The sequence below is a fragment of the Heliangelus exortis genome, chromosome 1, assembly GCF_036169615.1.
Source record: "Heliangelus exortis chromosome 1, bHelExo1.hap1, whole genome shotgun sequence".
NCBI classification, from domain to species: Eukaryota; Metazoa; Chordata; class Aves; order Apodiformes; family Trochilidae; genus Heliangelus; species Heliangelus exortis.
Window position 1 is genome coordinate 133,755,805 of NC_092422.1, and position 14,386 is coordinate 133,770,190.

A 14,386-nucleotide genomic window follows, 5' to 3' on the forward strand; every position below is an offset into this window, starting at 1 on the left:
TCCTAATACAAACTGAGCTACCATAAAGGAGACAATGTTCCTTGACAGTATGGATGAAACATTATGCATTTCTGTAGCCCTGCTGTAGTTGTCTGTGTTAAGTATGTGTTTCAGTGAAAACGTGAATTTAAAAAAAAAAAAAAGAAAGAAGAAATCCATTTTTGAAAGATCAGTAATAAATCCAGTACTAAAATAATAGTGGTATATATTTGATCTCTCCTCCATTTTGTCCAAGGTGTCTCTTCATCAGTGCTAAGGGAAACTTTCCAGGTAACCATGAGCTCATAAGCAACTCAGGCACAAACAGTAAGGTCAGAACAACATGTTTGTCCTGCTCTAGCCATCATTCAGGCACAGGGCTGCTCAACAGGTACATCCAAAAGGACACCATTTTCTTCACCTTTTGTTATCTTCATCACACGTATCACCTTTTCACCACTGTTCCTCTTCTGCTAATTTTACAGATTTGATAATTTCAGTTTTAGTTAGTACCCCTGGTAAGCCAACATCCCCTTCACTTTCTGTTGATAATTTACATCCCAGGCAAGGGAGTACCCCTGACTCCCTTTTCACTCTATGCAATGCCTGGCAGCTTCTCCTGCTCATTAGTTTAGACACAGGGTAGGATTTGCCAGCCACTTTTCCTATTCCCTTGTCTGCAACATCCAACAGTTTCACTTGTTATTCCACCAGTGTAAACTCAGGCCATGGCTGTCCACCTGCCTGTCTGCCTTAACAGTTTATTGTTCTAAAATCCTTAAACGATGAAAGTATACAAAAGTATACCTTATGAAGACTTAACCTGTGAAGTCATAGCTGGTGTTCACAGACATCCTACCTGTAACTAACACACTTTGTTTGTCATTGCTCTTATTTATTGTAATTGCCAGCAAGTCTGATGGACCTGGTAATGTTTCTGTCTTGCATGCCACAAGCTGGTTGTTTTAAGGCCCTTGTCTCGATCATAGATGTTGTTGATTTAGGAGTTACCACAGAAGTGTCAGCATACTTGCACTTCAGACCAATCCTATTACAACTGTTACACAGTCCCTGCACAAGCATGGCATGCTCTTAAGTCCTGCTAAAGCTAAGAGTACCCAAATTTTGTCCCTGCTCATGGCAGCTGGCAAAATCACACCTTCTACTCACCCTGCACTGTGCATTCTGTAGAAGCAAGGGCATCAGGACAAGCTGTATGTTCTTGGCACCAAGAGAGTTCTCATTGTGGCTTGTAGCTTTGAAACATTGCTTTCAATTAGTATGAAATAAAGAATGAGCACCAGGGGTAACTTCTACTTATGAAGTGTCTGTAGCAATTACCTGGGGCATTTTGAAGCAGGACTTCCTCAAATATAATCCTACAGCCACGTGACTGTATCTCTCTATTGAATAAATTATAGTATAAATGACAGGGATCCTTTTAGAATATATTAGACAAAAATCTGAAGCCTGTCACCCTCTAAGGCAAACGGACTAATGATTAGCTGGTCAGATATTGTTCGTTTAATGCCTAGTGATCTCAGAGTGAAGAATTCATCCTGTTTATAGTCTACTATGATGGCAATGGAGTAGTTGAGTGCAAGCTAAGCAGAAATACAGACGTGAAAAAAAGAAGACATCAAAACATGCTAATGCACAGGAAAGGGTAGTATGAATTTTAATATTCTTCTCCTTCATTTTCTTCTTCAAATGAGTCAGTTCCCACTTCTTCATAGTCCTTTTCCAGGGCGGCCAGGTCCTCTCGGGCCTCTGCAAATTCTCCCTCCTCCATGCCTTCACCCACATACCAGTGCACAAAAGCTCTCTTGGCATACATCAGGTCAAACTTGTGATCGAGCCTTGCCCAGGCACCTACAATGGCCGTGGTGTTGCTCAGCATGCAGACTGCTCGCTGAACCTGGGCTAGGTCTCCTCCTGGTGTAACTGCAGGAGGTTGATAGTTGATCCCAACCTGCAAGTAACAATAGAAAAGACAAAGGAATAACAAACATTATGAGAAAAGGGACAAAATTAAACAGGATAAGAAAATTGTAAAACCATTGATGGAAGGAGGAAAACAGGCAAGGAAAAATCCAGATCACATCAGTGTAAAGTCTAATGTAATTCAAGCTATTTTTTTGTGCACAAGTCAATTCCTTACCAACACCCAAGGAAAAGAGGGGGGGAAAAAAGTGGGGGGTAACCAGAGCTAACCAGAGCTGGACTCCAAGTGAACGAAAACCTATAAAAATGTCACTCTGCATAGAAAAATTTGGGACCATAAAAAAAAAACTCCTCCTTGCAGAGACGTCATAGAAATGTTTCACTTCCCAGCAATACTACTAGTAACTCTTGCTTTTTTGTTTGGTTGGTTTGCTTTTTTAGATATCATGAATGACACTCTCAAATGTCTCATTGTCTTCAAAGTATAAGCCTTACCTTGATCTTTTTTATAAAATGCAATTTCTTTAAGTGTACAGTCCTATAGGCTGACATTCTTCTGTTACTGAATATAGAAATACAATATACATTTCCATTTATTTAAATATTTAGAAATCCATTTCAATGGGTTGTCCAAAGGAGAAAGGGCCCATTTATACACCCACATCTCTCTTACGTTCCTTTGTCTCAGATGTGGGAAAGATGAAAAACCTAAAACTGTAGATACCGGTTTTCCACTAGACTGAACTTTCCCTTTAAATATTAAAGAGAAGCACATGCCAGCCCTCCTCACCTTGAAGCCTGTTGGACACCAGTCAACAAACTGGATATTTCTCTTAGTCTTGATGGCAGCAATTGCTTCATTGACATCTTTGGGAACTACATCACCACGATAGAGCATGCAGCAGGCCATGTACTTCCCATGCCTTGGATCACACTTCACCATCTGGTTGTTGGGCTCAAAGCAGGAGTTGGTGATTTCAGCCACCGAGAGCTGCTCATGATAGGCTCTGTCAGAGGAGATGATGGGGGAGTAGGTTACTAAGGGGAAGTGGATGCGTGGGTAGGGCACCAGGTTGGTCTGGAACTCCATCAGATCCACATTAAGGGCACCGTCAAAGCGCAGTGAGGCAGTGATGGAGGAGACGATCTGGCTGATGAGGCGGTTGAGGTTGGTGTAAGTGGGGCGCTTGATGTCCAGGTTTCGGTGACAAATATCATAGATGGCCTCATTATCCACCATGAAGGTGCAGTCCGAGTGTTCCAGGGTGGCGTGTGTGGTCAGGATGGAATTGTAGGGCTCCACCACAGCAGTGGAGACCTGAGGAGCTGGGTAGATGGCAAACTCCAGTTTGGACTTCTTTCCATAATCCACAGAGAGGCGTTCCATCAGTAAGGAAGTAAAGCCAGAACCAGTGCCCCCACCAAAGCTGTGGAAGATCAGGAATCCTTGCAGCCCAGCACAGGCATCAGCCTGAAAGCACCAAGAGTAGTGAAAGAGTTAATTAACATATCTTTAAATAATACTGTGATATAGAGATGGCAGGACCCATGCCTAGAGCATAGCACAGAAGCCAGCAATTTTCCCAGAAAATTCACGTTGTCTGTTTTCCCCTGTAAACCTCAGGCTAGAGTAACAGTACAATAATGCTACAGCAACATTTGAGGCTCTCCATTTAAGTCTTCCATTCATATGAAAATTAAGACAGGATATCCAGGACCTGCATTTCTCTGGTCTGAGCCAATGACCATAATAGTATAAAGCAAAATGAGAGCAACTATATGAAAAAAAATCCCAAAAGAAACAAAAAAAACCCTTGTGTGTTGTTTATTAACTCTCCCACCACCCTAAGGTCTTGCTTCCAAACTAATAGTACATACCAGCTTGCGGATACAATCTAGTGCTATGTCAACTTTGTCTTTGCCAACGGAGTAGTGACCACGTGCATAATTATTTGCTGCATCTTCCTTCCCAGTGATCAGCTGTTCTGGATGGAAAAGCTGCCGGTAGGTGCCAGTCTGCACTTCATCTGAACAAGAGAAAAAAGGTGGAAGCTGGGAAGAGATAATTCACTAAGTCTGATGTTTGCAAGACAAATGGAGTGTCTTATGTTGGTAGAAAATGGTATGCAAGATCTGTATGTTGAAAAACGGAGTACAGAGTTGAGGATTATCACTTGTGATGGTCTCAGTTTTAAAATTAAAAGGACATGGACTCTACTCCAAGCATAATTTGCTGTGTTATACAAATAAACGAATTTATCAAATGAGGGTTGTGCCATGCTGTGCTAAAATTTCAGCTCTAATCAGATGAAGATCCATCAGAACCTTCAGGGGAAATTGTGGGAAAAGGATATTTACAAGAGTAAAACAGTGATTTCTCTTGAAAAGCTGTCAGCTTCTGTTGCCTGATTCTTCATGCTCTGCTCTTACACCTGAATGTCAGGCAAAGGAAAAATATCACCACAAAAAAAGACCAAAGAGGAATCTTTTTAAGAAAGACAAATTGTAAATATTTAAGAAAGATAAATGGACAAATTTTCCAAGATTAGCTCTATACTGACCTATTACAGTTTGCTCCAAGTCCACCATTACAGCCCGAGGCACGTATTTGCTAGAGCTTATCTCTTCAAAGAATGTGGCAAAAGAGTCGTCATTGCTGGGTTGGTCAATGAGGCTGCCATTTGGCTGAATGCCATGCTCCAGACAGAACAGTTCCCAGCACGCATTGCCAATTTGAACTCCAGCTTGGCCAACGTGAACCAAGATGCACTCACGCTGCAAGAGGAGGACAAGGAAAATGGTGAGAAGAACCAGTGAATATCCTAAGAGTCTATAAGCTGATCTTACCTGAAACCCGAAATCAACCAATTATTACAAAATTTTCCACGAGAGTGAAATTAATGGAAAATATTCCAGCACTTACTTTCAAATAGGAAGAAAAGTATTTTGCTCTGTGTAGGAATAGCAATAATCACAACAACTAGAGATGTGGAGTCATGCCTAACACATGGTGTACAGTACCCAGGATCTATTTGTAAGTGCACATCAGTCCCTACAGATAGAAAAACTGTGCAGGTACACAAAATAAACAGCAGCAGGTCCCAGCTAGGGAATATGAGCCAAGTCCAATTATTCAGAACAAGACACAGCAATGCTACCTATTGATATACAAAGTATGGAGAATAAACTATCTTCTCATCTCACAACCTTCTATTGAATATGTGTGCTGGACAGGTGAAAAACAGGTTTGTAGAAATTAAAGGAGGTAGAATTAAAGTGCCTTTAGTACTTCAAAGTGCCGGGTCCTGCACTTTGGCCACAACAACCCCATGCAGCGCTACAGGCTGGGCACAGAGTGGTTGGAGAGCAGCCAGGCAGAAAGGGACCTGGGAGTCTGGATTGACAGGAAGCTGAACATGAGCCAGCAGTGTGCCCAGGTGGCCAAGAAGGCCAATGGCATCCTGGCCTGTATCAGGAACAGCGTCGCCAGCAGGTCCAAGGAAGTGATTCTGCCCCTGTACTCAGCCCTGGTGAGGCCACACCTCAAGTCCTGTGTCCAGTTCTGGGCCCCTCAGTTCAGGAAGGATATCGAGGTCCTGGAACAGGTCCAAAGGAGGGCAACCAGGCTGGTGAAGGGACTCGAGCACAGGCCCTATGAAGAGAGGCTGAGAGAGCTGGGGCTGTTCAGCCTGAAGAAGAGGAGGCTCAGGGGAGACCTCGTCGCTCTCTACAACTACCTGAAAGGAGGTTGGAGCCAGGTGGGAGTTGGTCTCTTTTCCCAGGCAACTTTCAACAAGACAAGAGGACACAGTCTTAAGTTGTGCCAGGGAAGATTTAGGCTGGATATCAGAAAGAATTTTTTTACGGAGAGGGTGATCAGGCAATGGAATGAACTGCCCGGTGAGGTGGTGGATTCTCCATCCCTAGAGACATTTAAAAAGAGACTGGATGTGGCACTCAGTGCCATGGTCTAGCAACCGCACTGGTGGGTCAAGGGTTGGACTTGATGATCTCTGAGGTCCCTTCCAACCCAGCTAATTCTATGATTCTATGATTCTATGATTCAATTTCAACCACAGATTGTTTCAGCCTATTCTCTGGGTACCTTTAATTACATTTTACATGTGAAAAGTTAACTTGATACTCAAGAGCACCCTTTACATGTTAGGCTAATCTCCTGAGAAATCCTGAAACATACACTTCTTGTAATCATGGCTGTTCAGTCAAGAACCAGTTTCTAAAGTGTTTATTAATGTGTTGTGCACCTAGTTTAATAGCAGAAATCTGGAACACAAAATACACTGTCGTATTTTAGAAGGGAAAAAATGTGTCTCCTTCCATAGATTGTTATGCAGAGTTCCAAACTCTGTGACTCTAAAGGGTTCTCTCTCAAAAAAAAAAAAAAAACTCTTGGTATATTTGAATATTAATCTTTTTGCAGGAGATTTCCATCCAGTCTTACTGAGCACTTATGGAAATGTCCACATACCTTTGCTCTTAATTTTAATCCTCTCAAGAATATAGGAAAAGGCCATTAAACCAGGGTTAAGCATACTGTATTCCAAGGACATTCAAAGCAGCTTGTATCAAAAAAGAAAAAATAATTTATGAAGAAGCTAATACAATAGTTTGTACACTGTGAGAAACATTTGTTGCCCCCAAACTGAAAAACAACAACAAAAGCCAGTACAACCTTCCCACCTTCACTCAAATCTTGATCAGAGTCATGGGAAACAGAAAGCCAAATCCATTTCTCATTATCTCATTAATAAAAATCTGATTTCTTACCAAAAATTTCTTACCATGGCTTTTTCTGCGTTGGTTCCTTCCTCGGCTGTTAGGAGCGCTGTTTCCCTTGCTGTACAAGCAGCCTGGCACAAGGTGGCAGAGCACCCAGACCTTACTGGCAGGGGTCCCACAGCATCCAAGTATAGGCAGGGCATCATAATGTCTCTCAGGAAGCAGTCCCATTCCATCCACTCACCTGTGACATCAGCAGCTTGCTATCAAGGACTCAGCCCCAGTGTGCTCTTATGCAAGTCTTCACAGTTAATTCTCCAAGTGAGACCTTGTGTGGGGGTTTTGTCGTTTTTAAAACAAAATAATTACAACTGGTGTTAGTAACCAGAATGTTAACACATACAGACTATCTTCCCAAATAACTGCTTTTCTTCCTTAGAAGTCCTAACATCTGGTGAATATGATACTGATACCTGACTTAAAAGATTATTAAACATTTCAGAATTTCTTTAAGCTTTCAAAAGGTGGCACCGTTCTTAAATGGCATCTTTCTGACAAAGGTGGCTGTAGGCAGATGGTAGACATGGAGTTGATTTGCCCAAGTTCCATTGATTGAAATCAGATAGCGAACAGGTTGAACTGCAAGGAATTCCACTTGACTATTTGGTCATCTGTGGACAAGGTATGTGGAATTATCTTCTTGTCTCCTGGTTCTAAGACACCAAACCTCATCTTTCTGCCAGCCAATCCTCATCTTTCTGACCTCTGTTCATCTGATTATAGACATCTGTTCTATAGCATTTCAGCTTCCTGGGCCAGTACAAGGATTTTTTTGTTTGTTTGTTTATAGCAAGAAGATTACAAACCAAAAAAGCAGACTATAATTTGCTCTTGTATCTGGAGTTACTAGCAGAAAGTTCATGCACGTGTTGCATGCACACAAACATCCTCTCTGTCAAGGCTTAAACAGTACAATCCCCATGGCCTTTTCTCTCCATGATAGAATGAGAGTGCAGAATAAAACACAGCTAAAGATAAATACTGGGTACTTTATTCTTGGTAGTATTGGTCTTGGCCATCTCAAGGTATATAGTGATACATTTTTAAATAAGTAAAAAGTTGGATCTTTCACAGAAAGTAAGTATGACTCCCTGAATTCCTATAAAAATGCAGTCTTATAGCCTACAAACATCATCAAATTCACACTGAACAACTCCCAAATATGCCTGTACAAGGAGGACACGTAATGGAACATTTCTGGAAATCCCTTGAGAACTGTGAAGCATCAATACTTTAAATGCAAAAGTTTTTATATACTTAATCACCACATGAATAAGCAACTCTACAAAGACATAAATCAGTAGTAATTTTATTGTGAAAAACTAATATTGCCATATTAGTATTAATTGCAAAAAAAACCCTGACCACTTGTTTCTAACTCCTTGCCCTCTCATGATGAATTAAATACAACACATACAAAATCAGTAGCACAAAAAAAAAAAAGTGAAGGTTACCAACCTACACTTAAAATCAAGTTAAATGTTGAAGTCCTGGTAAATAGGTGGCTATGACATTTTACAACATTCTTAACATAATGTATGGCCTGTCCAAACCACTGGTCCCAACCCCTAATATGCAGCTCTGCCATTTAGTTAGAAGTGTAAATATAAAATCAGAGTGAAAAACTATTATCACCTAAACAGTCAATTTGTTAAGAATTTGATCTGACTTCAAAGTGAAGTTTGCTATTTCATTAACCGGCTTACAAAGTACTTAAGCCGAGGCTTTGCAAAGTAGAGGGCCAGTAGACAGAATATAGTCTTTTCCTGAAAGAGCTCAACTCCATGTTTGATTCTGCCTTGTTTCCCATCCACTGCTGGTTGTAAAGCTGTAACTATACTAATAGTTGAATTATAACAACTACCTAAAAATATTAAGAGCTGCTCTTCCCTCTGTTCACAGAGTATATAAGAAATAACACTTAAATAAGGTGAAGCATTTTGTGCTACCTATCCTCGTGTCAAATCCTAGCAGAGAAAAAAACTTTGGGGAGAGATATGGGATTATTTTGGGTTTTACTCTGAGACAACTAAACAAGGTCATTACTGTATTCACTGATGACCTGCCTCAGTTTATCTGACATTAATATTGGAGTATTTCTCTATTGGAATAATCCAAGAAGAGTGCAGACATGGAACTGTTTTCAAAGTGGCCAGTATACAACAAAGGAACAGGCTGCACATGATTTAAGGACACCAACAGGCTGCTATCCTTGTGAAGAAAACAAACAGCCACCACCTCCGCATATGGTGACTGTGCTAGAGAGAAAGTAACAACCTGAAGGTTGTTTGTTTCAGAGGTTTAGTGTGTTAAGATAGGATTTACTGAACAAAAAAGATGCTTTGCTCAACATTCTGTAGTTTGGACTGATGCCAGTCAGCCTGCATCCCTTTGGCACAGGTGCTGGGATGGCAGGTTACTTGTTTGCCTTGTCTTTACCTTTTAACTTGTCTCTCCAGTACATTTTAGTTTGCTCCAGTGGAAGGACTATTTAAGTAGCACAGTGCTCTCTCCTTTGGAATTTACCCTTTGTCAATTCATGGTAGGTAGATGGCTGGGAAAGAAATTAATGTTCTATGCCAAACCTCCAATTTCTGCCCCATGTGGTCAGAAATGGGGTAAGTATGGGGAGATTTTCTGCAACATACTTGCCACAGTTCTGGACAAGGTTTGGGGATCTTAGAGAAGTGTCTCTATCTATTAATTATCTTTTGTTCTGAATGATAAAGCACAGCTAAATGGCTCCCATATAAACTATGACTTCAGATATTCAGGATGGAGAGATAGGTGGATTCTGGACATACATGGTCTTTTTAACATCTATATACAAAGTAAGAGGTAAAAAAACAAAAAACAAACAAACAAAAAAACCCCCCCCAAAAAAACCCCAACCAAACAACATCAACTTCAGTTGTTCAACTAGCCAGTAACATAAAATACATTTTTTTAAAAAAAATCTATTTCCTTGCCACCAGCATGTCCTCTCAAAAACTATTATACATTAGGCAAGCATGAAGTACTGTAATTCAAAGTTAAGAAGTGCAGGTGCAGCACTTTGTGACCCACTACCTTGGCTTTCTGGCTTAAATAGGACTCAAATCATCAGGAATACTTGGCATGGTTTAAAAATTCATACACCACCACTACCTATCTGAAGAAAAAAAGTTGTCACCACACAGTTCACAGGTGTTCATCTCAGGACACTAATTTTAGCTGTCCTTGAAGAGCCTATTAACATCCTCAAGATAAGCTGACACTTTTACAACAGCAGAGAAGAACACATTCTGTGATGGAATACACCTAGTCTTGAATTGGAGGCCTGTCGATTGGCGAAAATACAGTTGTCCAAGCCTGTCGGAAGAGCTGGACCAGTTTGTAAATGAGCGGCAATGATGTGGGAGAAGCTGCAGAGCAAAACAAAAAGAGCTTTTAAAAGGTATAATTAAGATACACAAAATGGATGCAGGAACAACTAATCCCAACTAGAGTTAATCAAAACTTAGTTGTCTTATTTCCTTCTGTTCAGTTCAGTGCTTGGGCACTGCTCCCATTCCTAGGACGCCTTCTTCAGTATTTTCCAAGGGCCTATTTGCAGAACAGCTACAGAGCACCTGCCACCAAGCCAGAGGGGGAACACTCATCTTCTCCACACCCCAGCTGCCACCTCTAGATCATGGGACCAGCTCATTCCTCCGTGACAGCAGCAGCCATCACTAGTGAAACACCAACATGAGCAGAACAAACACGAGTACCCTGTAGCTCTGGACAACTCTCCACTTCCTGACAGGACAGCTCTACAAGGCACATACTCTTCCAGAAGACTTGCATGCTGCATGTTGACTGAGTCAGAGGCTGAGTCTACGACAGCTTTTTGTGACCCTGTTTTTGTGTCTCCTAAAGACGAGACATTTACACAGACCAAATCTACTAACATCAACCATTTTCTTCTCTGTAACCATAATGAAATTTAGAAATTAGGTTATCTTAATGCTGTACCTGGATCTAATCTCACCACCACCAGGTAAAGCAGAAAAGTAGCCAAGAGCATCTTTTTGTAAGGTAAATAGAAGTGGCTTGACATGGACCTGAGTGCTCGACATAGCAATGTCAACACAGTCAAGAGCTTTTGGGACAGAGCACCTAGAATACAAGAAGAAAAAGGCTGTTAGGGCAAAATAAAAAAATGTTAAAAAGTAGTCACATAGATACAGATAATAAGATAGAAAAGACGATTCTTAGATTGTATGAGAGTTGGGTTGGGTTTTTTTTTAATACTAGGGAACAGAAAAACATTACAGTTTTGAAATTCGATTCGTTATAACTTTTTTTCAGGCATCTATTTTTAATATAAAAACACAGTAGTGCCAGATTCTCTCCTGGAACGTAATGTCAAGTGATTTACAGTTCCAGAGGAGAAGCAGTACTTTAAATGCCAGACATGCATTGTTCTACATGGGCTCAATTGTGAAGGGAGACAAAACAGAGTACATAGAGCCACCAAAATGTACCATTAAAGGATTGCTGAGTGTTTTTAATTTCCCTTTTGTAATACGTTTTTTTAATAAATGCATTTATTCCGACTTAGTCTTGAACCTGGGAAATATTCTAATCTCTTTACATTGGCAGAGATTAAATATGTTTTATAATTGCCAGCAAATGGATCAGTAAGTCTTATATTTCTGTGCTACGCAACAGGACTTCTTCATGGCTGGTTTGTTGTTACAGTAATCTTTATACTAATAAAATATAGCAAGTATTAATGATGCAAAGGACCCAGTAACTTCAAATAAAATTATAAAAAAAGAAGCACAAACAACAGAGGGATCGCCTACCCAAAACAGATTCTGTTGCTGCATCTTGGTGTTCTTCAGCAGCTGAGTGCATCTTTTCCTCTTGAGTCCACTGACATCTGCTTTCATAAACAGTCCCAAGCAATGCTTGCTGCTGTTCACTGTCAAAAGCGTCACAGCCACATACAAGCTCTTCTGCCCCCTCAAACCGGCCCAGAGGAAGCAACACATGCAAGAGGTAGAGCTCCAGCAATGAGCCATATTCGGGGAGGCTCTTATTAGTTTCATCTCCCAGCCAGCTACTGCCAACCTCCAGCATCACCTGGGGCTCTCTCACTTTGCTGTATAACAGGATACTTAAACACAAGGGAAAAAAAAATTAGAGAACACTAACTCTTTGTGAAAGTTGAGATCACTGACATTTACTACCCATAAACAGCTATCATGTATCAGGGTCTACACCTAAAGCACAGATTTCTGAGGTGGACAATAGGTGCAGCTACTTATGTTATTGCTTCTGCATCACTCCTTTTGAACTTTATCACCACAAAGCAATCTGTAGGCATGCTCCAGCACACACAGGTCAAAACCAGACCTTCCCAGGTTACACTTTTATCCTCACAGCACACAAAATGAAATTATCACATATTTAAATCTGGACGGCTACTAAACTTGATTAATGGAAACCCTGTGTATCTGACAGGCACAGACACTCACCACAGCTCCACAACTTTTGGAGGCAGATGTTGAGGGACATGGTAATACTGTAGGACCCAAGACAGAACTTCTCTCCACCGGTTCATCTCAGCCAGCGCCTGAATCCCCACAACACAAAGGGAGCATTTCACTTCTGCTGAACTGGTAATGGAGAGAAACCTAAGTAAGTACTTCTTGCAACCACATTCCCCCTTGCATCCCTTCCAGTGAGTGGCAGCCCAGCCTAGGTACTCTATACAGGCCTCCAACAGCCCCTTCACCTCCTTTCCCTCTCCTTCTACACTTCGCCCCCAATAAAAATGCAAATTCAAGTCTCCAAGAATATGCAGAGTCCGCAGCTCTAGGAGGACACAGGGAAGGCTCTTAGGTCCACCTCACTGCCCTTAAACACCTGCAGATCCCATAAGTACAGAAGAGGTAAATACGTATGTGTTGGTATCACGTAGCAGCCAAAGACAAGCCAGGTTTTACACAGTTGCTAACTCGCTTTTTAGCAAAAAATTCTACCCTCCATTAATTTGGATAATTAAGAAAAAGCTAAGCAAAATCACAAGAACCACCGGTGGTATAGCCATTCATACAGGTAATATTTGTATCCAAGCCTAAGAGGCTCCTAATTCCCCTTAAAAAAAAAAAAATCCAGTTGATTAAACCCCAAAAGCCCTCTTTTAAAAACAAAAATAACCACCAACTGAGCAGACACTGCCTGCAGTCAGAACTGATGCCGAGGACACTGCCCAGCGCCGGCCTATCCCCGCTCCGCACGCCCGACGCCCCCTCGCACCTCTCGGGGCTGGAGCCGGCCCCGGGGTCCAGGCTGTCGCAGCCCGCCTCGCACTTCTCCACGGCGGCAGCGAAGTCCCGGTGCAGCACCAGCAAATCCACCGCCTCCTCTAGCAAGGAGGCCGCGTGGGCCGAAACCGCGGGCCAGGCCAGCGGCTCACTCCTCATGGCGGCGGCGGCAGCGGGAGGGCTGCCGGGAGGGCTGCTGCTGCTGCTGCTGCTCTCCCCGCCACCCACCACCCGCCGCCCACCTAGCTCCGGCTCCAGCGCCGCCACCGCTCCTCCAGAGCTTGGGTTCGCTCTGCTCCGGCAGGGACTGTCAGTCCCGGAAACCTGTCACGGAAGCTCCACACCACCGCCTCCCGTCAGTGGAAGAACCGCCCCGGCGGCCATCTTCTCCCCGCCCCGCGGCCTGGCGGGACGTGTAGTTTACCGGCGGCGGTGGAGGAGCGGCGGACAGCGGCTGCCGAAGAGAGGGACTGGGCCGGCTCTTAGGCTTCTCTGTGCGCCGTCCAGCCCGCTGCCGAGGCGGTGGCAGAACCGACTCTCTGCGAGGATTAGTGGTTAAAAAGCGGAGTCGCTAGGAGCCCTCCTCGAAGCTGTCACGGCAGGCTGGGGGATCACGACGCTTTCCGCCGGGACGAGGGTCGGTGCTGGTCCGTGCCGAAACCCCTCTCAGTTTCCCACTCGTGCGGCCGCCGAGGGGGAACGGCCAAGGCAACAGTCTCCACTGCCCTCGTTACCTAGGGGGGCAGAGCTCCGCAGCTGCCACTGCCGTTCCCTCTGCGGCCGCCGGGCGTCAGCCCAGCCCCAGGTCTGGCCCTGCCGAGCAGCGGCCCTGCAGGCGGCCGCTACGGATTGAGGCAGCACAGCTGCGGCCCTGCGGGTTTCGTCGCCGCAGGCAGGCGGCAGGAGAATGAGTTTGCGCCGCGTAGTGAAGGGAGATCGCTCCTCCGCTGCTCCAGCAGCACGACCTGAGCAGGCTCCTGGGATGGTGGATGCCGTCCTTTCCGGGCTTCCTTTCCTCCTCGGTCCGGGGCCTTTTCGTCAGTCACGAAGTTTTAGGCACATCACGCTGTTAAAGGAGCTGGAGTTCCGGCGTGGTAACAGCACCGCCATCAGTATCCCTAGAGGCAGCGATTCACGTTCTTCCTTCAGTTGTTATTTAAAAACAATATATGGTGTCTTGGTTACAGGTTAAGGCAATCAGCGCAAGCTGTCATCAAAAATAAAGCTCTACAGGAGAGGCAGGATTTATATACTTTCTTATATTGATCCCCTACGACAATTATTTATTATTTCATTTAAACAAAATATGCTGATACAGAATGTGCTAAAAAGTGAAACATATTTTAAAAGGGAGTTTCTCTGTC

The 14,386-nt window shown here is 43.3% G+C and overlaps 2 protein-coding genes across 3 annotated transcripts; both read right to left on the bottom strand.

Annotated features, from left to right (window-relative positions):
* Window positions 1-1,632: 1,632 nt before the first annotated feature.
* On the bottom strand, window positions 1,633-7,478 carry LOC139806936 (tubulin alpha-2 chain). Its single transcript, XM_071767246.1, has 5 exons — window positions 6,726-7,478; window positions 4,485-4,698; window positions 3,802-3,950; window positions 2,714-3,394; window positions 1,633-1,951 (listed from the first exon to the last, which is right to left on the bottom strand). The coding sequence occupies exons 1-5, from the start codon at window positions 6,897-6,899 to the stop codon at window positions 1,658-1,660; spliced, it is 1,512 nt and encodes a 503-aa protein (XP_071623347.1). The 5' UTR covers window positions 6,900-7,478; the 3' UTR covers window positions 1,633-1,657.
* A 214-nt stretch (window positions 7,479-7,692) lies between these two features.
* PEX26 (peroxisomal biogenesis factor 26) lies at window positions 7,693-14,104 on the bottom strand. Of its 2 annotated transcripts, none has more exons than XM_071767302.1 (5): window positions 13,015-14,104; window positions 12,231-12,371; window positions 11,556-11,869; window positions 10,809-10,863; window positions 7,693-10,127 (listed from the first exon to the last, which is right to left on the bottom strand). In XM_071767302.1, exons 1-5 carry the CDS (start codon window positions 13,179-13,181, stop codon window positions 9,983-9,985), a joined length of 822 nt encoding a protein of 273 aa, XP_071623403.1. In that variant the 5' UTR covers window positions 13,182-14,104; the 3' UTR covers window positions 7,693-9,982. The 2 variants fall into 2 exon arrangements, with proteins under 2 accessions (XP_071623403.1, XP_071623395.1); XM_071767294.1 differs by having other exon boundaries at window positions 10,720-10,863; window positions 13,015-14,095.
* Between the last annotated feature and the right edge of the window lie 282 nt (window positions 14,105-14,386).